At 34.2% G+C, this 25,686-nt stretch overlaps 1 protein-coding gene across 1 annotated transcript in view; it reads left to right on the forward strand.

The window, feature by feature from the left end:
* The window catches only part of LOC143234697 (PDF receptor-like), a 30,911-nt gene extending 6,745 nt beyond the window's left edge, over positions 1–24,166 (forward strand). Inside the window, exons 3-12 of the mRNA XM_076472255.1 lie at positions 130–293; positions 535–638; positions 1,743–1,905; positions 5,975–6,128; positions 6,608–6,671; positions 7,100–7,169; positions 11,552–11,637; positions 12,032–12,215; positions 13,397–13,463; positions 22,690–24,166. Of these exons, the coding sequence (XP_076328370.1) occupies positions 130–293; positions 535–638; positions 1,743–1,905; positions 5,975–6,128; positions 6,608–6,671; positions 7,100–7,169; positions 11,552–11,637; positions 12,032–12,215; positions 13,397–13,463; positions 22,690–22,739 (1,106 nt within the window). The 3' untranslated portion in view covers positions 22,740–24,166. The remainder of the gene's footprint in view (positions 1–129; positions 294–534; positions 639–1,742; positions 1,906–5,974; positions 6,129–6,607; positions 6,672–7,099; positions 7,170–11,551; positions 11,638–12,031; positions 12,216–13,396; positions 13,464–22,689) is intronic.
* Positions 24,167–25,686: the final 1,520 nt, after the last annotated feature.

A 25,686-nucleotide genomic window follows, 5' to 3' on the forward strand; every position in this document is an offset into this window, starting at 1 on the left:
TAGGGAATATCACTGTTATTTACTAATACTATCAGCTGTATATAACTTTCAACACAATCATCACATTCTGTGTTCTAATACATTGTCACTTATGTATTTTCTTGTTGGAAAACCTCTTTTATAATGTAGGGTTTGCGACTCGTAGGTGTAACAGTGACGGTCATTGGGCAGCCCGAGAACTACAAAATGCGGACACGTCAGGAATTGGCTGGACAAACTATTCTGCTTGCTTTACTGACCAAGTTCGATACCTTTTGGATAAACTACATAGTAGTTCTAAAGAAGACGTAGAGGTAAGAAAAAAATGAATATTGTACAGTAGTTTTACAAGAAATAGGATATCGTCATTTCCAGCGAAATGATAAAATAAGTTTTATCTTTAAGGTCATATTACAAAATTAGTAAGGTTTGTTGCATTTTAAAATGAACATTCTTAGTGTAATATCCTGTCTGATCCATAAAGTAACAGTCGATTCGCGTGATTAAGGTAAATATAGAGAAAGAGAATACACTTGTTATTTTAAAAAATTTCAGAGGAAACTCCAGCTAGCTGAAGGAACTCGTATAATGGAAATAATCTGTCTTCTTATATCGTTGGTGGCGCTGCTGGCATCCATATTCATCTTTGCGCGGTTCCGGTAAGAGAAAATGTCGGTATAGATGAACAGCGATCACAGGATAAAAATTGAAAGAATAGTATACTTTGAAAGAGATGAGTATAACAAAGAATAAACGGCTGGCAATTTAATATCCACAGTAACTTATTTGTTTCTATGATTAATTCGTGATAACTTCTATTCTACTACTACTACTAATTTCTAATTCTTAAATACATACGGGGTTTTAAAGTTAAATATGACGTCGGCGACATCCTCGTCCTTCTGGTAAGTGTCGAGAAACTATTATTTCATTGTTATTTTTAAACTTAATATTTTAAATTTCTCGATAATTAACAAACAGTTATTAAAACTGCACAATTTATTGAAATTTAGAGCTTGTAAGAAGAAGTTAAAATAATAAATTTATAACAGCCTTCATTAATATCAACTGGAGCTCAAACTGTTTATGATATGCTTACTAAAGAGGTGTTATGTGGAACAATGGAAGTTGTAATTATGTTATTATAGGTATCAAAACCTAGCAGTTCTACTGAGTAATTAGTATAAACTTAGTGTTTAGCATGCTTCAGTGGTTGTATATTAATATAGTTATGTCTGTCTTGAGCCAGTTGTTGTGCGTGTGCATGCGTACACACACACGTATATATTGCTATGACTAATACAATGAAGGATTACTTACTGAATTAAACAGCCATGCCAAAAAAATAATACATTATTTTAATGGTTTATAAAGGGAGATGTTACGATTTGTGTTTTTATTTCTCAAAACTATGGTTCACATCTCGTTAAGGTAGAGAAATAATATGTAAACTTAGTTAAATTATTCTGAGTAAAGATATTGTGGTTGAACTTGTTGTGTCGAGCGACTTCTGTGTTAAGTTACTTGTTATGTGTTAAACTATTTTTATGTGATAGCTTAGTTATACGTGTCAAGCTACTTATGTGCTAAGTTACTTGTTATGTGTCAAACTTTTTATGTGTTAACTTGGTTATTATGTGTCAAGCTACTTAAGTGTTATTTCTAAGTCTACTTATTACACGTAATTACATCTTTTGTTGATTATTTGTTGTTAATATATCTTTTGAATTCTCTTTTCTAAAATCGTTTCGTCTTTGGAACAGCTCTCTTCGGAACAGACGGAATACAATTCACAAATATCTATTTCTGGCAATGTCTACTCAGGTATTGGTGCGCCTGGTACTCTACATTGATCAGTGGATCTCTCGTGGAGCGGTAAGGGATAACGGTAATGTCGCTAGAGGTCACTTCAGTATAGAAACAACGGTAAGTAAACCACCTGAATTAAACGTTAATTATTTTTTTCCTGAATCACGTGCAGCCACGAAAACAAGTCGAAGGTCCTCGTTTCAAGCTGTAATAACCCTAAACATATTCCACACGATCAGCTGTGGGCAGGATATTGTTAGATACAGAACAGTCTTTAGTGTAAACATTATACTTTAGTTTGTGAGTTAATATTTAATAATTGTTTACTTATTAAAAGTAGTTATTTTATATGTTATAATTATGACATATGGTTGTGTAACTCGTTACTAGTTCTACGTTGTGTATGTAGTTCAGTTGTTGTGTACTGTTGATGTGAATTTATTGGTATTTTTGTTATCACCTTAAATGAATATTAGTGATTACAGCATTGCTCACGAAGTCTACAGAAGATTTGAGGCCTCAGTGGACGAACGTAGGCGAACAAAAATTAAGTAGAACTAAATGAGAAGAGAAAAAGCGAAGTGCAGGAAATTATTTAAGGAAATGAAACATGAAATCATGCGGTGTATAAGTGGTTCTCTCTAAGATGTGATATTTTAAAAAGCGAGTTTCACATTTTAACAGAGACTAGGAGATTAATTTATCTTGTTAAAACATATTCTAAAGTAACTGAACCCATCTGTACTGACTTTAATGAAAATGAGACAATAATTTAAAGTACTAGATGTAACTATGGTTACCCACGGTGTAACGTAAGCGAATGAATCATTGATTGTTTGTTTGTTTGTTTTCTGGAATTTCGCACAAAGCTACTCGAGGGCTATCTGTGCTAGCCGTCCCTAATTTAGCAGTGTAAGACTAGAGGGAAGGCAGCTAGTCATCACCACCCACCGCCAACTCTTGGGCTACTCTTTTACCAACGAATAGTGGGGTTGACCGTCACATTATAACACCCCCACAGCTGGGAGGGCGAGCATGTTTAGCGCGACGCGGGCGCGAACCCGCGACCCTCGGATTACGAGTCGCACGCCTTACGCGCTCGGAAATCATTGATAAAATGAAGAAAAATAATTCGTCTTGTCGATTGGATTCCAAACTAACTGAATCATCCTGGGTGAGCTTTTGACAACGAAAGAAAATTAGTTAGTTTTAGATACAAGTGTGATATCTGATACTGTAAAGAATTTTTGAACACACGTTTGACTTGTTTTGAATATATTATTTTGAAGCAAGCACATTGTGTGCTGTCAGTTTATTGTTCGAATTTATCGCTAGCAAATCACAGACATCTGCTGTAAAAGAATTCTCATGCAGACATATAATGAAACCCCGACAACTATAAAGGTAACACTTAACAAAATCAGTCTGTTGAAGATCAGGTGGTTCGGGCGCTTGACTTGCAATTTGAGGATCTCGGGTCCTAATCCCTATCCCATCAAATATGCTCGCCCTTTCAGCTTTGGGTGCGTTATAAAGTGACGATTAATCCCACTATTTGTTGGTAAAACAGTAGTCCAAGAGTCGGCGTAGGTGGTGATGATTTGTTTGTTTTGTTTTTTTTAATTTCGCGCAAAGCTACTCGAGAGCTATCTGCGCTAGCCGTCCCTAATTTAGCAGTGTAAGACTAGAGGGAAGATAGCCAGTCATCACCACCCACCGCCAACTCTTGGGCTACACTTTTATTAACGAATAGTGTGATTGACCGTCACATTATAACGCCCCCACAGCTGAAAGGGCGAACATGTTTGGTGCAACCGGGATTCGAACCCGTGACCCTCGGATTACGAGTCGAACGCCTTAACGCGCTTGGCCATGCTGGGCCATAAGGGTGGTAATGATGACTAGCTGCCTTCTGTGTAGTCTTTCACCATTAAATGATGACTAGCTGCCTTCTGTGTAGTCTTTCACCACTAAATGATGACTAGCTGCCTTCTGTGTATTCTTTCACCACTAAATGATGACTAGCTGCCTTCTGTGTAGTCTTTCACCATTAAATGATGACTGGCTGCCTTCTGTGTACTCTTTCACCATTAAATGATGAATAGCTGCCTTCTGTGTACTCTTTAACCACTAAATGATGACTAGCTGCCTTCTGTGTAGTCTTTCACCACTAAATGATGACTAGCTGTCTTCTGTGTAGTCTTTCACCACTAAATGATGACTAGCTGCCTTCTGTGTAGTCTTTCACCACTAAATGATGACTGGCTGCCTTCTGTGTAGTCTTTCACCATTAAATGATGACTAGCTGTCTTCTGTGTAGTCTTTCACCATTAAATGATGACTAGCTGCCTTCTGTGTAGTCTTTCACCACTAAATGATGACTAGCTGCCTTCTGTGTAGTCTTTCACCATTAAATGATGACTGGCTGCCTTCTGTGTAGTCTTTCACAGATTAAATGATGACTGGCTGCCTTCTGTGTAGTCTTTCACCATTAAATGATGACTGGCTGCCTTCTGTGTAGTCTTTCATCATTAAATGATGACTGGCTGCCTTCTGTGTAGTCTTTCACCATTAAATGATGACTGGCTGCCTTCTGTGTAGTCTTTCACCATTAAATGATGACTGGCTGCCTTCTGTGTAGTCTTTCACCATTAAATGATGACTGGCTGCCTTCTGTGTAGTCTTTCACCATTAAATGATGACTGGCTGCCTTCTGTGTAGTCTTTCATCATTAAATGATGACTGGCTGCCTTCTGTGTAGTCTTTCACCATTAAATGATGACTGGCTGCCTTCTGTGTAGTCTTTCACCACTAAATGATGACTAGCTGCCTTCTGTGTAGTCTTTCACCACTAAATGATGACTAGCTGTCTTCTGTGTAGTCTTTCACCACTAAATGATGACTAGCTGCCTTCTGTGTAGTCTTTCATCATTAAATGATGACTAGCTGTCTTCTGTGTAGTCTTTCATCATTAAATGATGACTAGCTGCCTTCTGTGTAGTCTTTCACCACTAAATGATGACTAGCTGCCTTCTGTGTAGTCTTTCACCACTAAATGATGACTAGCTGTCTTCTGTGTAGTCTTTCACCACTAAATGATGACTAGCTGTCTTCTGTTTAGTCTTTCACCACTAAATGATGACTGGCTGCCTTCTGTGTAGTCTTTCATCATTAAATGATGACTAGCTGTCTTCTGTGTAGTCTTTCACCACTAAATGATGACTAGCTGCCTTCTGTGTAGTCTTTCATCATTAAATGATGACTGGCTGCCTTCTGTGTAGTCTTTCACCACTAAATGATGACTAGCTGCCTTCTGTGTAGTCTTTCACCATTAAATGATGACTGGCTGCCTTCTGTGTAGTCTTTCACAACTAAATTAGGGACAGTTAGCGCAGATAGTCCTCGTATAGTTTTGCGCAAAAATTTAAATCAAACCAACTAGTCGAACAAAGCTTAACTTGTGTAAAGTTATCAAGTGAGATTTAGTTTCACAGCCCCTATGAAGGGTGAGGAGCTTAATGGCAGCCAGAGTCTCTTATTTCGGTTATCTGATGACGTCAAAATGAATGTTGACAAAGAAAAGTATTTTAAGTGTAGAAGAATGTCGTGTCACAAAGTCAGGCTAATGAAGTCCTGCACAACGCCATGTTGTGATAACTTATTTTTAAATTTACGTATGTCCTTGGGCATTCTACAACAGATATACCTTCTGATTTTGTTACAGTTTGTTTTCCATGCTTTAGTACTCACCAATAACACAACTAACAAAGCGTATTTATTTGTCTTCATTGTATTATAATGTTGTTTATAAGGTTTTCGACTTCCTAACATTTGGTCCCAATTTTATTACGACCTTGATCAATATTTCTATCAACTCATGTAACATATTTATACATTTTTTAAAAAATACCGTAATATCCTTCCATAAATTTTAAATTAGTTTGTTACAAATATAAAATATATATTATAATAGTAATAAATAATATTGATATAGATTATTAGATCTCAGTAAAAAGTCTGTCTATACCATCCCGTGTGAAGTATAATTAGGAACATTTTGCAAACAAACAGTAAATCAGTTACTTTGTTCTATAAATTTTAAATCAAACAACTGAAAACATCTTAAAACGTTTAGATGTTGGAGGAACTTTAACATGCGTTTTTTTTTTTTACTCGTATCCAACAGCCCGTGTTGTGTGAATCTTTTTACGTACTCCTAGAATACACACGAACGGCTGTTTTTACGTGGATGCTACTAGAGGGCGTTCAAATTCACACTCACATAGTTGTGGTTTTCCCAGACAATGTCAAGTTTCGTGTCTACCATGCTATTGGATGGGGTAAGTCGTTTTCTTATTACCATAAAATAACGTTGAATTTTATGGAGAAGTGTCTTGTATCTAACATTCATTACAAATCAGAATTCTTTAAAAATCAGTATCGTGCTAATCTTAGCAGTATTGTTTAAAATTATTGGATTGCTTACATTCCTAACAAACCAGACTGGGAATGTATGGTGCTTCCAAATGTCTTATATTTCAACAACAGTCCATAAGAATTTCAAAATAAGCAACGTTGAGACTATTGATTTATTCTTGTGAATTATTTACCTGGATGAACTATTTAAAATTCGGTTTAGACATATTTCTTTTTGGCTACGATGAATAATTGAAATTTAAAACATCTAATTAATTTAACTAGTAAACTATGCTGTGCACAGTATGTAAAAGTAATTGTATATGTTAATAGTATATGTAAGACGTAAAACAATTTATTATCAGGTTTAAAGTTTCTCTTTGTTTTTATCTTTTCCTTTCAGGGTTTCCTCTAATTCTGGTTGGTACGTGGACTGTTGTCATGGTTACATATCATTCAGAAACTGTGTACGTTCATTCTCCTTCTTGTTGATCCAATATCTTTCGACTAAGATACTTTTCACTAACTATTTTTCTACAATAAACTATTATAAACATTTATTTCAGAAAAAATAAATGTGTTTCACAGAAATACTTAAAATGCAAGTGTAAAAGTGCTGTTTCCACATAGTGTATAAATGTCTCCCGATTGTCGTTCTGGTCGTGGCTACAGATACATGATCCAAAGCTGTGTGAGCACGATAACAGATATAAAGTATTTTTCATGCTCAAAATACTAAATACAAAACATCAAAGATATGTCATGATAAAACTAATTTAATCAAAATGTTTTTACTTATTGTTTTATCTAACAATTCAATCATTCTGTAACAACTACTGAATTATTAGTAACAGCTAATTGTTAAGATAATTATATATCTTCTATAATTTTTCAGCTGTTGGTGGGGTTATCCATTTAACTCGTATTTCTGGATCCTCGAAGGTCCAAGAGTTTTCTGTATTTTGGTAAGTGATTAACAAATTGTAACATAAAATACATTTGGAACAATACTATAATATATGTAGAATCCCCTTGAAAAATTAAATTATATGACTCCTAATAGAAAGGAACAGTAAAAAACTTTATACGTGTTTGTTGTGAATTTCGTTCAAAGCTACACGAGGGCTATCTGCGCTAGCCGTCCCTAATTTAGCAGTGTAAGACTAGAGGGAAAGTCGTCACCACTCATCGCCAACTCTTTATAAACCAATAGTGAGATTAACCGTCACATTATAACGACCCCACGGCTGAAAGGGCGAGCATTTTTCGTATGACGGGGATTCGAACCCGCGACCCTGACATTACGAGTAGAGTGCCGTAACCACCTGGCCATACTGATAGGAACAGTAAAACTACCTTATAATGATAGGAACAGTAAAACGACCTTATAATCATAGGAACAGTAAAACTACCTTATAATGATAGGAACAGTAAAACTACCTTATAATCATAGGAACAGTAAAACTACCTTATAATGATAGGAACAGTAAAACTACCTTATAATCATAGGAACAGTAAAACTACCTTATAATCATAGGAACAGTAAAACTACCTTATAATCATAGGAACAGTAAAACGACCTTATAATGATAGGAACAGTAAAACGACCTTATAATGATAGGAACAGTAAAACGGCCTTATAATCATAGGAACAGTAAAACTACCTTATAATCATAGGAACAGTAAAACTACCTTATAATGATAGGAACAGTAAAACGACCTTATAATGATAGGAACAGTAAAACGACCTTATAATCATAGGAACAGTAAAACTACCTTATAATCATAGGAACAGTAAAACTATCTTATAATGATAGGAACAGTAAAACGATTTTATAATGATAGGAACAGTAAAGCGACCTTATAATCATAGGAACAGTAAAACTACCTTATAATCATAGGAACAGTAAAACTACCTTATAATCATAGGAACAGTAAAACGACCTTATAATGATAGGAACAGTAAAACTACCTTATAATGATAGGAACAGTAAAACGACCTTATAATGATAAGAACAGTAAAACGACCTTATAATCATAGGAACAGTAAAACTACCTTATAATGATAGGAACAGTAAAACTACCTTATAATGATAGGAACAGTAAAACTACCTTATAATCATAGGAACAGTAAAACTACCTTATAATGATAGGAACAGTAAAACTACCTTATAATGATAGGAACAGTAAAACGACCTTATAATCATAGGAACAGTAAAACGACCTTATAATCATAGGAACAGTAAAACTACCTTATAATGATAGGAACAGTAAAACGACCTTATAATGATAGGAACAGTAAAACGACCTTATAATGATAGGAATAGTAAAACGACCTTATAATGATAGGAACAGTAAAGCGGCCTTATAATGATAGGAACAGTAAAACGACCTTATAATCATAGGAACAGTAAAACGACCTTATAATGATAGGAACAGTAAAACGATTTTATAATGATAGGAACAGTAAAGCGACCTTATAATGATAGGAACAGTAAAGCGACCTTATAATGATAGGAACAGTAAAGCGACCTTATAATGATAGGAACAGTAAAACGACCTTATAATGATAGGAACAGTAAAACGACCTAATAATGATAGGAACAGTAAAATGACCTTATAATCATAGGAACAGTAAAACGACCTTATAATCATAGTAACAGTAAAACGACCTTATAATCATAGGAACAGTAAAACGACCTTATAATCATAGGAACAGTAAAACGACCTTATAATCATAGTAACAGTAAAACGACCTTATAATGATAGGAACAGTAAAACGACCTTATAATGATAGGAACAGTAAAACGACCTTATAATCATATGAACAGTAAAACGACCTTATAATCATAGGAACAGTAAAACTACCTTATAATCATAGGAACAGTAATTATAGCGACAGTCCAAGTTACAGTAAAGTGCTAATGTTTGATTCACAGTGGATTTTTTTTATCTACCTTGTTGTTTAAACGGCCACTAACTCTGTGTTTATAGTTCTGATTTAACAGTTATGTTGATGAATTATTTTGAACGAAACAGGCTTCGTAACAGTGACAGTGTCTAAGAAGTAGGTTTGACATTTATAATATATGAACAAATACAGAAGGTGGCGGTGGTGGCTGACACCATTTCATCACGTAACACCTCCCTCACGAAGAACTGTGATTCCTACGTTAAGGATGCCCTGATGAAGTTAGTATTCGCTGATAGGAAATTGGAATTTCTTAAGTTTGATTAGTTTTTCACGCATTAAGGCTCGTGCAGGAAATGGTACCCTAACGTTACCTAACAACAAATCTTATGATGGATGAAAAGTGTTCTCCATATTACACGAGACATTTGACGTCAACACTTTTGTTCTTAAGTTTGGTTTTTATGTTTTGTTTTTTTCTGCTTCCGTTTACCCGAAGTGAGTAAGAAATCAGTTTATTACAAACAAAGAAAAATAAGATTACGTTGTGGCGTAACAAGTAGATTCTGGTACCGAAGACAGGAAGCAAAATCTACCACTTTACTTTCAATTCAAGAAAAGGAAGAGAGTATCTCATAAAGTGGGGTTGACACCACTCATAGTTACAAATGTAACTTCAACTTCATGGTTCACCATCTTAAGTTCATGTCTTTAAACCATTATGCAGTAACACAACTACAGAACTATTTCATTTTTAAGTTTTATTTACCCATTGTATTGTTTTACACAAAAAGTCATCTGTGTATGATTCGAATATTAAGTTCCTACCGATATTATAACTACAACGATGAATACAATATAGTGTTTCTCATTTAACATTCAGTGATTAAATCAGTGGCACACTTTGTTTTAGTATCACGACTTGTGATACAGTTTGGTTCAGTACCTGTGACACAGTTTCGTTTAGTATTACGACCTGTGACACAGTTTGCATTATTATTACGACCTGTGACACAGTTTCGTTTAGTATCACGACCTGTGACACAGTTTGCATTAGTATCACGACTTTTGACACAGCTTGGTTTAGCATCAAGAGCCGTGACACAGTTTCGTTTAGTATTACGACCTGTGACACAGTTTGGTTCAGTATCACTACCTGTGACACAGTTTCGTTTAGTATTACGACTTGTGACACAGTTTGCATTAGTATCACGACTTTTGACACAGTTTGCATTAGTATCACGACTTTTGACACAATTTGCATTAGTATCACGACTTTTGACACAGTTTCGTTTAGTATCACTACCTGTGACACAGTTTGCATTAGTACCACGACTTTTGACACAGTTTGGTTTAGTATCACGAACTGTGACACAGTTTCGTATAGTATGACCACTTGTGACACAGTTTCGTTAAGTATCACGACCTGTGACATAGTTTGGTTCAGTATCACTACCTGTGACACAGTTTGGTTTAGTATCACTACCTGTGACACAGTTTGGTTTAGTATCACTACCTGTGACACAGTTTGGTTTAGTATCATTACCTGTGACACAGTTTGGTTTAGTATCACTACCTGTGACACAGTTTGGTTCAGTATCACTATCTGTGACACAATTTGTTTTAGTATCACTACCTGTGACACAATTTGGTTCAGTATCACTACCTGTGACACAGTTTGGTTTTGTATAACTACCTGTGACACAGTTTGGTTCAGTATCACTACCTGTGACACAGTTTGGTTTTGTATCACTACCTGTGACACAGTTTGGTTTTGTATCACTACCTGTGACACAGTTTGGTTCAGTATCACTACCTGTGACACAGTTTGGTTTAGTATCACTACCTGTGACACAGTTTGGTTTAGCATCACTACCTGTGACACAGTTTGGTTCAGTATCACTACCTGTGGCACAGTTTGGTTCAGTATCACTACCTGTGACACAGTTTGGTTTAGTATCACTACCTAATACACAGTTTGGTTTAGTATCACTACCTGTGACACAGTTTGATTTAGTATCACTACCTAATACACAGTTTGGTTTAGTATCACTACCTAATACACAGTTTGGTTCAGTATCACTACCTGTGACACAGTTTGGTTTTTAGTATCACTACCTGTGACACAGTTTGGTTTAGTATCACTACCTGTGACACAGTTTGGTTTAGTATCACTACCTGTGACACAGTTTGGTTTAGTTACACTACTTGTGACACTGTTTTAGTATCACTACCTGTGACACAGTTTGATTTAGTATCACTACCTAATACACAGTTTGGTTTAGTATCACTACCTAAGACACGGTTTGGTTTAGTATCACTAGCTGTGACACAGTTTGGTTCAGTATCACTACATGTGACACAGTTTGATTTTACCTGTGACTCAGTTTGATTTTACCTGTGACACATTACTTTCCTTTTCCTTCTTCTTCACAGGTGAACCTGGTTGTCCTTCTCAACGTTGTTTGTATCATCTTTATGAAGGTTCACAACACAAACAATACCGAGATTCAAAAGATTAAGTAAGTTGTTTTGAGGTTTAATGTCTACCAAGCTTAAGTCATATTCCTTGAGATTCCGTGTAAAATAATTTGAAGTCTTACATTCCTAAGGTTCATCGTAAAACAGTCTTACGTGTAAAATGTGTAATAGTTTTGTGTTCCCTATGAAACAAACGTTCGTCTTAAATTCTTCATGTAGACAATAGAACAATGTTAGTCTAACATTCATGAAGTTCAGATGGGAGAATAGTCTAATTGATAGTCTAAAAAGTAAATTTAAGGCTCTTAAACATTGATACAAAATAAACACAAGTTTGAAATGTTTGTGCTTTTACTGGAGTTATTTTAAATGGAAATCTTTGAGTTCCTTGTGAAACAGTATTATGTATGTATATCTTTCACTTTCCTGTTACAGGGTTGCAGTGAGAGCTGCTCTGTTTCTTCTGCCTTTGCTAGGCATCACTTCTGTTCTACAGGTTATCCCTGCCCCACTCGATAAATCAGCTGTGGAGTTTGGCGTATGGGCGTATTCTACCCATCTTCTGTCTTCTTCCCAGGGCTTTGTTCTTGCTCTATTATACTGTTTCATTAATCATGAGGTGAGTGTCTGTACACGAAACAGGTGAACAAATACCTGTAAGTACCTAATTAGTTCAGTTGTGATCAACTGCCTGTAAGTACCTATCTATTTCAGTTGTGATTAACTACCTGTAAGTACATAACTAGTTCAGTTGTGAACAACTACCTGTAAGTACCTAATTAGTTCAGTTGTGATCAACTGCCTGTAAGTACCTATCTATTTCAGTTGTGATTAACTACCTGTAAGTACATAACTAGTTCAGTTGTGAACAACTACCTGTAAGTACCTATCTATTTCAGTTGTGATCAACTACCTGTAAATACCTAACTAGTTCAGTTGTGAACAACTACCTGCAAGTACATAACTAGTTCAATTGTGAACAACTACCTGTAAGTACATAACTAGTTCAGTTGTGATCAACTAACTATAAGTACCTATCTATTTCAGTTGTGATCAACTACCTGTAAGTACCTAACTAGTTCAGTTGTGATCAAATAACTATAAGTACATAACCAGTTCAGTTGTGATCAAATAACTATAAGTACCTAACTAGTTCAGTTATGATCAACTACCTGCAAGTACATAACTAGTTCAGTTGTGATCAGCTTCTTGTAAGTACCTATCTAGTTCAGTTATGATCAACTCTTTAATTATCTTCTCAAGGTTATAAACTCTAATAATCACAGAAAGCTTCTACATAGAGATTAAGTGAAAACTTAACGCATGATATAATGGAGTATACCAACTTGGATATACTTACAAGGCTTATTAGAGTGTAATAGTGTAGGAGTGCAGTGACTTTAAGCTTTAAGTTGTTTTCCGCGTTACCTCCAGTGATATCCAGTTAGAGGCAAATTAAAAGATTTAATTTTAAATTCATGAACTAATAGAATAATGCAAGACAGTTAGAATAACAATAATATGTATATGTACACACAATAAGAAAGTGTAACGTGTAGTAGTTATTAATGTATATCGATGTCTTTAGTATCTTAGCCTAGAGTGTAATAAAACTATCATTCAGGAGAAATCAAAACACTTGAAACTAGTTAATTATTTTAATCAGTATCAGGGTTTACCTTGTGTTTTAAAACTGTTTAAATCCACACTTGGTAGTTGTCTTAGCTTATCTCTCTTACTGTTATGTCTTTGCGTACAAGGAACTCGAACGTTGACCGTAGTATTGTTTTCGACATTTAGGTGAAAGCCGCTGTCGTTAAGTGTTGGAGATCCTTTAGGTTGACCTACACGTGGTCTGGTGAAAGAGGTAAGTAGTGTACATATATAACTTAACGTGTGACTATTGTACATATATAAGTTGACCTTCTAGTGACCTAGCTGAAGATGTGACTAGTGTACATATATAAGTTGACCTTTTCATGGCCTAGCTGAAGATGTGAATAGTGTACATATATAATTGGACCTTCTAGTGACCTAGCTGAAGATGTGACTAGTGTACATACATAAGTTGACCTTCTAGTGGCCTAGCTGAAGATGTGACTAGTGTACATATATAAGTTGACCTTCTAGTGACCTAGCTGAAGATGTGACTAGTGTACATATATAAGTTGACCTTATAGTGACCTAGCTGAAGATGTGACTAGTGTACATATATAAGTTGACCTTATAGTGACCTAGCTGAAGATGTGAATACTGTACATATATAAGTTGACCATCTAGTGACCTAGCTGAAGATGTGACTAGTGTACATATATAAGTTGACCTTCTCGTGACCAACTTGAAGAGGTGAGTAGTTTAGATATATAAGTTGACCTTCTAGTGACCTAGCTGAAGATGTGACTAGTGTACATATATAAGTTGACCTTCTTGTGACCAACTTGAAGAGGTGAGTAGTTTAGATATATAAGTTGACCTTCTCGTAGTCTGGTGAAAGAGTTGAACAGTGTACATGTAGGAAATTTAGGCTTAGTGTTTCCAAATGAAAAGATCCTAATTAATGTGGCACTGTTGCTCTACAGTTTAAGTAAGGTAACTTCTTATTTTTATTATTTTGTTTTTAAAATTTTGCGTCTGTATATCTGAAAGTAAGGTCAAAAACGTAGTAAAGAATTTTCCACTCAATCTGACACTCCTTACTAGTTTTATCAAGTCAGAAATGTACATTTACAACGTTTCATCAAAAGTTGTGTTCGAAATACGAGGTCGTTTTTAAGTATTAACTACTGGCTTTTTACACTCTTTCATTTTATCTTTAGCTGGTTTTAAGTTTTAAAGACCTCGGAAGATCATGCACTTGTAGATACAACATAAGGGTCACAGCAAACCACACGTACTCCGACCATTTCTATATGGCAATATCCATATACGTTTCGTGTGCTGGATATGACATTGTTAATGTTTTCTGTTACATAGACCTTTAAATCAGGGGCTTACAAACATTTTAGACCTGCGGAGCTTCACATTAGAAAGAAAAATATTTACACTAAAAATAGAAACAATTGGTCACTAGCATCAGATAAAGTTTACTTCAATAGAAACAATCAATCACTAACACCAGATAAAGTTTACTTCAATAGAAACAATTGGTCACTAGCATCAGATAAAGTTTACTTTAATAGAAACAATTGGTCACTAACACCAGATAAAGTTTACTTCAATGGAAACAATTGGTCACTAGCATCAGATAAAGTTTACTTCAATAGAAACAATTATTCACTAGCATCAGATAAAGTTTACTTTAATAGAAACAATTGGTCACTAGCATCAGATAAAGTTTACTTCAATAGAAACAATTGGTCACTAGCATCAGATAAAGTTTACTTCAATAGAAACAATTGGTCACTAACATCAGATAAAGTTTACTTCAAGAAAAACAATTGGTTACTAACATCAGATAAAGTTTACTTCAATAGAAACAATTGGTCACTAGCATCAGATAAAGTTTACCTCAATAGAAACAATTGGTTACCAGTACCAGATAAAGTTTACTTCAATAGAAACAATTGGTTACTAACATCAGATAAAGTTTACTTCAATAAAAACAATTGGGTCACTAGCATCAGATAAAGTTTACTTCAATAGAAACAATTGGTTACTAACACCAGATAAAGTTTACTTCAATAGAAACAATCAGTCACTAGCATCAGATAAATTTTACTTCAATAGAAACAATTGATCACTAGCATCAGATAAAGTTTACTTCAATAGAAACAATCAGTCACTAACACCAGATAAAGTTTACTTCAATAAAAACAATTGGTCACTAGCATCAGATAAAGTTTACTTCAATAGAAACCACCAGTCACTAACACCAGATAAAGTTTACTTCAATAAAACAATTGGTCACTAGCATCAGATAAAGTTTATTTCAATAGAAACAATCAGTCACTTGCATCAGATAAAGTTTACTTTAATAGAAACAATTGGTCACTAGCATCAGATAAAGTCTACTTTAATAGAAACAATCGGTCACTAACATCAGATAAAGTTTACTTTAATAGAAACAATTGGTCACTAACATCAGATAAAGATTTCTTCAATAGAAACAATTGGTCACTAGCATCAGATAAAGTTTACTTCAATAGAAACAATTGGTCACTAACATCAGATAAAGTTTACTTCAATAGAAACAATCGGTCACTAACACCAGATAAAGTTTACTTCAATAGAAACAATCGGTAACTAACACCAGATAAAGTTTACTTCAATAGAAACAATCGGTCACTAGCATCAGATAAAGTTTACTTCAATAGAAACAATCGGTCACTAGCATCAGATAAAGTTTACTTCAATAGAAACAATCGGTCACTTGCACCAGATAAAGTTTACTTCAATAGAAACAATCGGTCACTTGCACCAGATAAAGTTTACTTCAATAGAAACAATCGGTCACTTGCACCAGATAAAGTTTACTTCAATAGAAACAATCGGTCACTAGCATCAGATAAAGTTTACTTCAATAGAAACAATCGGTCACTTGCACCAGATAAAGTTTACTTCAATAGAAACAATCGGTCACTTGCACCAGATAAAGTTTACTTCAATAGAAACAATCGGTCACTTGCACCAGATAAAGTTTACTTCAATAGAAACAATTGTTCACTAGCATCAGATAAAGTTTACTTCAATAGTAACAATCGGTCACTAGCACCAGATAAAGTTTACTCCAACAGAAACAATTGGTCACTAGCATCAGATAAAGTTTACTTCAATAGAAACAATCGGTCACTTGCACCAGATAAAGTTTACTTCAATAGAAACAATCGGTCACTTGCACCAGATAAAGTTTACTTCAATAGAAACAATCGTTCACTAACATCAGATAAAGTTTACTTCAATAGAAACAATCGGTCACTTGCACCAGATAAAGTTTACTTCAATAGAAACAATCGGTCACTTGCACCAGATAAAGTTTACTTCAATAGAAATAATTGGTCACTAACACCAGATAAAGTTTACTTCAATAAAAACAATCGGTCACTAGCATCAGATAAAGTTTACTTCAAACTTTTAAAATATAAATTTATTAAAAGTATCAATATTTAAAGAAACATATTTTCTTCTGCTTGTTAAAAAAATTCTTCTCACAAAATTGATATCAGTAAAAGTATAGTGTACTGATTTATTTATTACTGCTTTGAATGGGCTTGCTTTTGGTTATGGTTGTTACCTCTAAGTACAAATCATCTTCAGGTTTAAGCCTGTTTCTGAATTTGGTCTATGTAGCTGTATACAGTGAAAATGTTTGCTCACAAAGATATGTTGTTGGAAAACGCATCACAATTTTCAAAGCCCTGTTACTTATTTCAAAGTATTCCATGGCTATTTGAATCCAAAATTGTGTAATTTCTTTCTGCTGAACTTTTGTTATCAGTTGAAATATCTATAAGCTGTTCTTTCTCTTTCAAAGGCAGAGTCGACAAAAGGATTTTGAATCCACAGTAATTTTTCTAAATGAGGAGGGAAGTACTCCACAGTAGTTGTACACAAATCAGATACGTGCTGCAAGACTGAAACTGTTGTATCTTCATTTAAGGAAATTTTACTCATAAGTGAAAAACCACTGAGGTTTTAGAAATAATCAAGTTCTTCCATAAGTATACATTCACCCCAAAGTTTTAACTTACGTTGAAACGCTTTCATTTTACTCTGAACATAAGTGAAAAACCACTGAGGTTTTAGAAATAATCAAGTTCTTCCATAAGTATACATTCACCCCAAAGTTTTAACTTACGTTGAAACGCTTTAATTTTACTCTGAACATAAGTGAAAAACCACTGAGGTTTTAGAAATAATCAAGTTCTTCCATAAGTATACATTCACCCCAAAGTTTTAACTTACGTTGAAACGCTTTCATTTTACTCTGAACATAAGTGAAAAACCACTGAGGTTTTAGAAATAATCAAGTTCTTCCATAAGTATACATTCACCCCAAAGTTTTAACTTACGTTGAAACGCTTTAATTTTACTCTGAACATAAGTGAAAAACCACTGAGGTTTTAGAAATAATCAAGTTCTTCCATAAGTATACATTCACCCCAAAGTTTTAACTTACGTTGAAACGCTTTCATTTTACTCTGAACTTTATTTACCCTGGTAACCTGCATTATAGCATTCACTTCATTCAGATAGGTAAATACGTCCGAAAAGTAAGCCACTTTCTATATCCAGCATTTGTCCCTTAATTTGTATGCAATTTCAAAATGGCATTCAGATAAAAAAGAAAACTATCTCCTCATGCAGTTCGTAAAACCGAGCAAGTACTTTACTCTGATAAAGCCATCGGACTTCAATATGAAGCAGCAAATTTTTATGGAAATTTCCATATTCTCACAGAATAAACTGAAAATCCTCGCATTGAGTGGTCTTGATTTTATAAAATTAACTACTTTTATGACATATCCCAATACCTCTTTTAAGTCTTCTGGCATTCGTATCATTGTAAGTGCATGACGATAAAGACAGCAGTGGATACTCTCGATGTCCGGGTTTTTATTTTTGATGCGTGACACTGCGCCGGATAATTTTCCAGTTACAGCTGCAACCCAATCACTACAACTATTAAAGCAAAGCTGATATTGGATCTCATGCTCTTTGATAAATAAATCGATCAGTTTAAATGTTTCTTTGTTGTTTGAGTAGGCAAAGGTTTACAAATAAACATGTCTTCTTCAAAACTAGTTTTGTGAATACAGCGAACAAACACAAGCAACATCGTATAACTTGCGACGTCTGTTGACTCATCCATCTGAAGGGAAAAAGATGGACTCTCTTTTCCTTATTAACTCCGTTAAGCAATTTGCTGACATATCCCTGATTCTTCGAGAAACCGAGTTGTCAGAAAGAGGCACAGAGTTAATGTTTTTTTAAGAAATTTCTCATCAATCGTGCACTCTACCAAATCTTTTGCGCTTGGTTTTATCAAATATTCTGCACTAGTATGAGCTTCACCTAACTTTGCAATACGGTAAATAACATGATATGAAGTAATAATAGCACCTTTGTTGTCCTGATGGACAAACTAGCGAAATATAGCTTTTCTTCTATTTAATTGTAAACACTTTCGTTTGAAATACTCGGAAGTTTGATTTTTTAATTGGAAGTGTTTGGTTTCCAGATGTCGTTTTAACTTTGCTGGATGCAAACTATTGTTATTCAATACTTTTTACTTTTTTTGTACAGCGTATTTTGATTCAATTCTATAGCTTTAAGAAAAAATATTAACATTCTAAAATTTCTCCTCGGAGCCCCAGATAACTATGGCGGAGCACAGTTTGAAAAACCATGCTCCATATCACGAACAGTTCAGTGTATGTTTCTCACATATTTTACCAGTTCTAATCCTAATATGAGAACATTTTAAATAAATACTATTTTTAATGTTTTCGTCTTAGTGTAAAATTCATGTAGGTTGTTCAGTCTGGTATTGTTTTGTCATTGATGGGAAACTTGAGAGAGTTTTGTTTTAACTGAAATGACTTTCGACTTTACTGTAGAAGTGTAATGGGTTCATACCTTACTGTCCATACGGATTTAGCTTCAACTTTCCACAAAACTGCACAAAGTACATTTTTGTGTCTTGTATTCCTGACATAGTTTTTTGGGTTCTCTACCGATGTCCGTAATTTGAATTACTGACTACAAGAAAGACAGCTAGTTAGCAGCACCTTACATTCTTCACTTTACGGGATCGACTGACACTGTTGTAATGCTGAAAGTGCGTGGAAAATTAAGTGATGTCACGTGGATTAAAACCATTTTCACGAGTTCCGAGATCAATAATTCTACCACAGGAGTGATCTGTGTTCGAGAGTGCTACAATTTTGGGTTAATCGAAATATATTATTATTTTAAAAGGAGATTACTAGAAGGGAACGTACGTCTCTTACAGAAGAGATAAAAGAAAATGTTTGAACAATATTTTAAAGACTAAGAGAACAGTTAGAACCAGAAACAAACAATAGGACTTGACTTGTGTGAGGTGCAAATAATTAAAAACAATTATTTGTTTTTTTATTTTATATTATATGTTGATTTCTGTCTAGTTTTCTTGGAACAATTACTTCTTCAATCTGAATTTAAATATTTTTAAAACTTTGTCAGGAAATGTATTCGTACCTAAAAGGAAGCTTGATAAAATAAAAACGTTGCTTGCTGGTGCGTCACAAGAGTAATAATGAATCCCCAAGTTGGCCTCATGATGTCCGAGTCCACATTACCGAACATACTCGCCCATTCAGTCGTGAGGGTATAATAATATTACGATTAATTCCACTATTCACTGATAAAAGAGTAGCCTAATAGTAGGCGTTGGGTAATATTGACTAGCTGCCTTTCTTCTAATGTAGCGCTGCTACATTACGGACAGATAACGCAGTTAACTTTCTCTTTGTTAGCATGGTCCTTTTACAACATGGCCAAGCGTGTTATGGCGTGCGACTCGTAATATGAGGGTCGCGGGTTCGCATCCCCTTCGCGCCAAACATGCTCGCCCTTTCAGCCGTGGAGGCGTTATAATGTGACGATCAATCCCACTGTTCGTTGGTAAAAGAATAGCCCAACAGTTGGCGGTGGGTGGTGATGACTAGCTGCCTTCCCTCTCGTCTTACACTGCTAAATTAGGGACGGCTAGCGTAGATAGCCCTCGAGTAGCTTTGTGCGAAATTCAAAATCAAACAAACAAAAAAAAACCTTTTACAAGACTAAAATAATAATCGAGCCAACAGCGTGAATGATGATGGTCAGTGATGAATGGGCCCACCGCTAGTACAACGGTAAGTCTACGGATTTACAACGCTAAAATCAGGGGTTCGATTCCCTTCGGCGGGCTCAGCAGATAGCCCGATGTGGCTTTGCTATAAGAAAACACACACACACACCAGTGGTGAATGATGGACGGTAGCGTGCTGCCATCTATGATCTACATGGCTTTAATTCAATCAAAATGACTCATAGATCACCAAGGTAGATTATAGTTAGAATCCCAGAACTGTTTTATTGATAGCAGCATTTAATTAAATTTGATTATTGATTAGTTAAATCTCAAAATATGTTTCTAATGAAACAAAGAACCAACAGTTTGTAAACAACTAGTGAAACAAAGAACTTACAGTTTGTAAACAAATAATGAAACAAAGAACTAACAGTTTGTAAACAACTAATGAAACAAAGAACTTACAGTTTGTAAACAACTAATGAAACAAAGAACTAACAGTTTGTAAACAAATAATGAAACAAAGAACTAACAGTTTGTAAACAACTAATGAAACAAAGAACTTACAGTTTGTAAACAACTAATGAAACAAAGAACTTACAGTTTGTAAACAACTAATGAAACAAAGAACTAACAGTTTGTAAACAACTAATGAAACAAAGAATTAACAGTTTGTAAACAACTAATGAAACAAAGAACTTACAGTTTGTAAACAACTAATGAAACAAAGAACTTACAGTTTGTAAACAACTAATGAAACAAAGAATTAACAGTTTGTAAACAACTAATGAAACAAAGAACTTACAGTTTGTAAACAACTAATGAAACAAAGAACTAACAGTTTGTAAACAACTAATGAAACAAAGAACTTACAGTTTGTAAACAACTAATGAAACAAAGAACTTACAGTTTGTAAACAACTAATGAAACAAAGAACTAACAGTTTGTAAACAAATAATGAAACAAAGAACTTACAGTTTGTAAACAACTAATGAAACAAAGAACTTACAGTTTGTAAACAAATAATGAAACAAAGAACTTACAGTTTGTAAACAACTAATGAAACAAAGAACTTACAGTTTGTAAACAACTAATGAAACAAAGAACTAACAGTTTGCAAACAACTAATGAAACAAAGAACTTACAGTTTGTAAACAACTAATGAAACAAAGAACTAACAGTTTGTAAACAACTAATGAAACAAAGAACTTACAGTTTGTAAACAACTAATGAAACAAAGAATTAACAGTTTGTAAACAATTAATGAAACAAAGAACTAACAGTTTGTAAACAACTAATGAAACAAAGAACTAACAGTTTGTAAACAACTAATGAAACAAAGAACTTACAGTTTGTAAACAACTAATGAAACAAAGAACTAACAGTTTGTAAACAACTAATGAAACAAAGAACTAACAGTTTGTAAACAACTAATGAAACAAAGAACTTACAGTTTGTAAACAAATAATGAAACAAAGAACTAACAGTTTGTAAACAACTAATGAAACAAAGAACTTACAGTTTGTAAACAACTAATGAAACAAAGAACTAACAGTTTGTAAACAACTAATGAAACAAAGAACTAACAGTTTGTAAACAACTAATGAAACAAAGAACTTACAGTTTGTAAACAACTAATGAAACAAAGAACTAACAGTTTGTAAACAACTAATGAAACAAAGAACTTACAGTTTGTAAACAACTAATGAAACAAAGAACTTACAGTTTGTAAACAACTAATGAAACAAAGAACTAACAGTTTGTAAACAACTAATGAAACAAAGAACTTACAGTTTGTAAACAAATAATGAAACAAAGAACTAACAGTTTGTAAACAACTAATGAAACAAAGAACTTACAGTTTGTAAACAACTAATGAAACAAAGAACTAACAGTTTGTAAACAACTAATGAAACAAAGAACTAACAGTTTGTAAACAACTAATGAAACAAAGAACTTACAGTTTGTGAACAACTAATGAAACAAAGAACTTACAGTTTGTGAACAACTAATGAAACAAAGAACTTACAGTTTGTGAACAACTAATGAAACAAAGAACTAACAGTTTGTAAACAACTAATGAAACAAAGAACTAACAGTTTGTAAACAACTAATGAAACAAAGAACTAACAGTTTGTAAACAACTAATGAAACAAAGAACTTACAGTTTGTAAACAACTAATGAAACAACAATATTTCCTGTAATTCTTAGTTGTCTCCAGTTTTTTTTTTAATTATAAAATAAGAACTGAGTTAGCTCAACTACTGTCACGTTCTGTATTTAGTTATATCAATATTTCATCGGTCTTTGTTTATACAGGAGGTAACCAATCAGACGAGCAGCATCTTCCTGGAGAAAGAATCGTATAAGAGGCTCCATCTGGAGGACACAGCAAATTGTGGAAAGCAACTTTAGGAAAAATCCTGAAAAGTGCTGTTTTTTTTGTTGTTTTTTTTGCTAGACACTGAGTAACAACTCGTGCTTACCAGGAATATCAAACCCCAAACCTACAACTCAACCACTTGAAGTAGAATGGGGAAAACATGTGTGTTTGTTAAAATAAATATCGGTTAGTGAAATATTAATAATGTATTCCTAATTACTTGAGTTGACTTTTCATGTGTTGTTACAAAGGTTTAATTAAGAGACATTTTATTGTGTAGTTATTTATTTATTAACGTTTGAGTAAGCAGACATCAGTAACGGGGAAAGAGGACATGAGTAGCCCCTAAGATCTAGGGGTATGTACACTTGGTAACGGTTTATCACTAAAATGAGTGGATTGTGGTGTTGTTTTTACATTCAATATAGTTCGTTTTATACCTATGTAGATGGAATTTCGGGACACGTTTGTTTCTTCCCCACCCGCCTACACGTTTAAAGGATTTTCTCTCAAAATAAGACCTTGTATCTAGAGATGGATGTGTTTCTGTATGAATCTCTCATTTGTTGTTGTGATGAAGATGGATTTTAAACAACATATAGTTTTATATATAAGAAGTAAACAACATGATATTTTACATTAGAAATTTAGATTGTTTTATCTTGAAGTATGGATTACCCTGCTACCATATTCTACTGCTTGTTCAACAGAATAAATATATCTCTGTTTACTGTTTAACTAACTACTCGTGGGTTCTACAGATTCAAGTACTTTCCAGGTATTTATAAAACAATTGTTGTCTTCTTAAACAACTACGAATATTTTCACGTTGTATAAGAGAAAATAGTTTCTGAAGAAATTTCTGTTTAGTTGTAATTTATCAACAACTTCCACGATGTTGTAGCTATCACTTATTACTTTAACATTACTTACAAATAAAAACTATATTTTACTAAGACAAACTTGTAACAGAAATACCATTTTCTGGAGAATTACATCTATTTGAAAATAACATTTTCTCTCAACTGTTCACTTGACATTCAAAACCTACAAGAATTGAAATAAAGTAAATACATGTGCAGGTAGAGTGTATAGATTTAATGACTGAGACCAGTAAAGGTTTCAAATTTTATGTACAGTTCAACTATTCTCTGCATGTGTCATTCGTGGACTACTTAAACAAAATTGATTTAATCACATGTTTAATTACCAAATTAAGGATGAAAAGATAATATTAATTGTTATATTCATATATTATGTATATTTCATTTTTATTTCTTTCGATTTTAGCTTTCCAAGAATGTTGTATTTCGGGTACTTCATACCTGTTAACTAAAACTTCTATTTGTATTGTTTGTAATATTATCTTCAAATTGACTTGTTTTTGTAATTCCAATAAAACGCACATAATTAATATGAATTGTTGGAAGTGTTTTTTATGCAACAGTCTGTACGGTTCGGATATTATGAAAACGAGCCATTTCAGGAAAATAATCAACATCAAGTATTCATATAATTATGTTCTTTCTTATAGCCTTGGTCCATTCAAGTGTTTTGTTGATTTATCCCAATATTATCCCTGGTACAGAGTCCCTTTAATACCCTTAATACATCGTCCTTCTAATGAACCAGTTGCTTAGCTCCTATAATCTTTGTACAATTCCCATCAATAACCTCAGTATACAGTCATTCTAAAAAACGTAGCTCCTGTAACGTTAGTACAATTCCCATCAATAACCTTAGTATACAGTCATTCTAAGAAACCAGTTGCTTAACTGCTGTAACGTTAGTACAATTCTCATCAATAACCTCAGTATACAGTCACTCTAAGAAACCAGTTGCTTAGCTGCTGTAACGTTAGTACAATTCTCATCAATAACCTCGGTATACAGTCACTCTAAGAAACCAGTTGCTTAACTGCTGTAACGTTAGTACAATTCTCATCAATAACCTCAGTATACAGTCACTCTAAGAAACCAGTTGCTTAGCTGCTGTAACGTTAGTACAATTCTCATCAATAACCTCGGTATACAGTCACTCTAAGAAACCAGTTGCTTAGCTCCTGTAACGTTAGTGCAATTCTCATCAATAACCTCGGTATACAGTCACTCTAAGAAACCAGTTGCTTAGCTCCTGTAACGTTAGTACAATCCCCATCAATAACCTTAGTATACAGTCATTCTAAGAAACCAGTTGCTTAGCTCCTGTAACGTTAGTACAATTCCCATCAATAACATCAGTATACAGTCACTCTAAGACACCAGTTGCTTAGATCCTGTAACGTTAGTACAATCCCCATCAATAACCATAGTATACAGTCATTCTAAGACACCAGTTGCTTAGCTCCTGTAATGTTGGTACAATTCCCTTCAATAACCTCAGTATACAGTCACTCTAAGAAACCAGTTGCTTAGCTGCTTTAACGTTAGTACAATTCCCTTCAATAACCTCAGTATACAGTCACTCTAAGAAACCAGTTGCTTAGCTGCTTTAACGTTAGTACAATCCCCATCAATAACCATAGTATACAGTCATTCTAAGACACCAGTTGCTTAGCTGCTGTAACGTTAGTATAATCCCCATCAATAACCTTAGTATACAGTCATTCTAAGAAACCAGTTGCTTAGCTCCTGTAACGTAAGTACAATCCCCATCAATAACCTTAGTATACAGTCATTCTAAGAAACCAGTTGCTTAGCTCCTGTAACGTAAGTACAATCCCCATCAATAACCTTAGTATACAGTCATTCTAAGAAATCAGTTGCTTAGCTCCTGCAATGTTAGTACAATTCCCTTCAATAACCTCAGTATTCAGTCATTCTAAGAAACCAGTTGCTGCTGTAACGTTAGTACAATCTCCATCAATAACCTGAGTATACAGTCACTCTAAGAAACCAGTTGCTTAGCTGCTGTAACGTTAGTACAATCTCCAT

This window comes from Tachypleus tridentatus, chromosome 12 (genome assembly GCF_004210375.1).
Source record: "Tachypleus tridentatus isolate NWPU-2018 chromosome 12, ASM421037v1, whole genome shotgun sequence".
Lineage (NCBI taxonomy): Eukaryota > Metazoa > Arthropoda > Merostomata > Xiphosura > Limulidae > Tachypleus > Tachypleus tridentatus.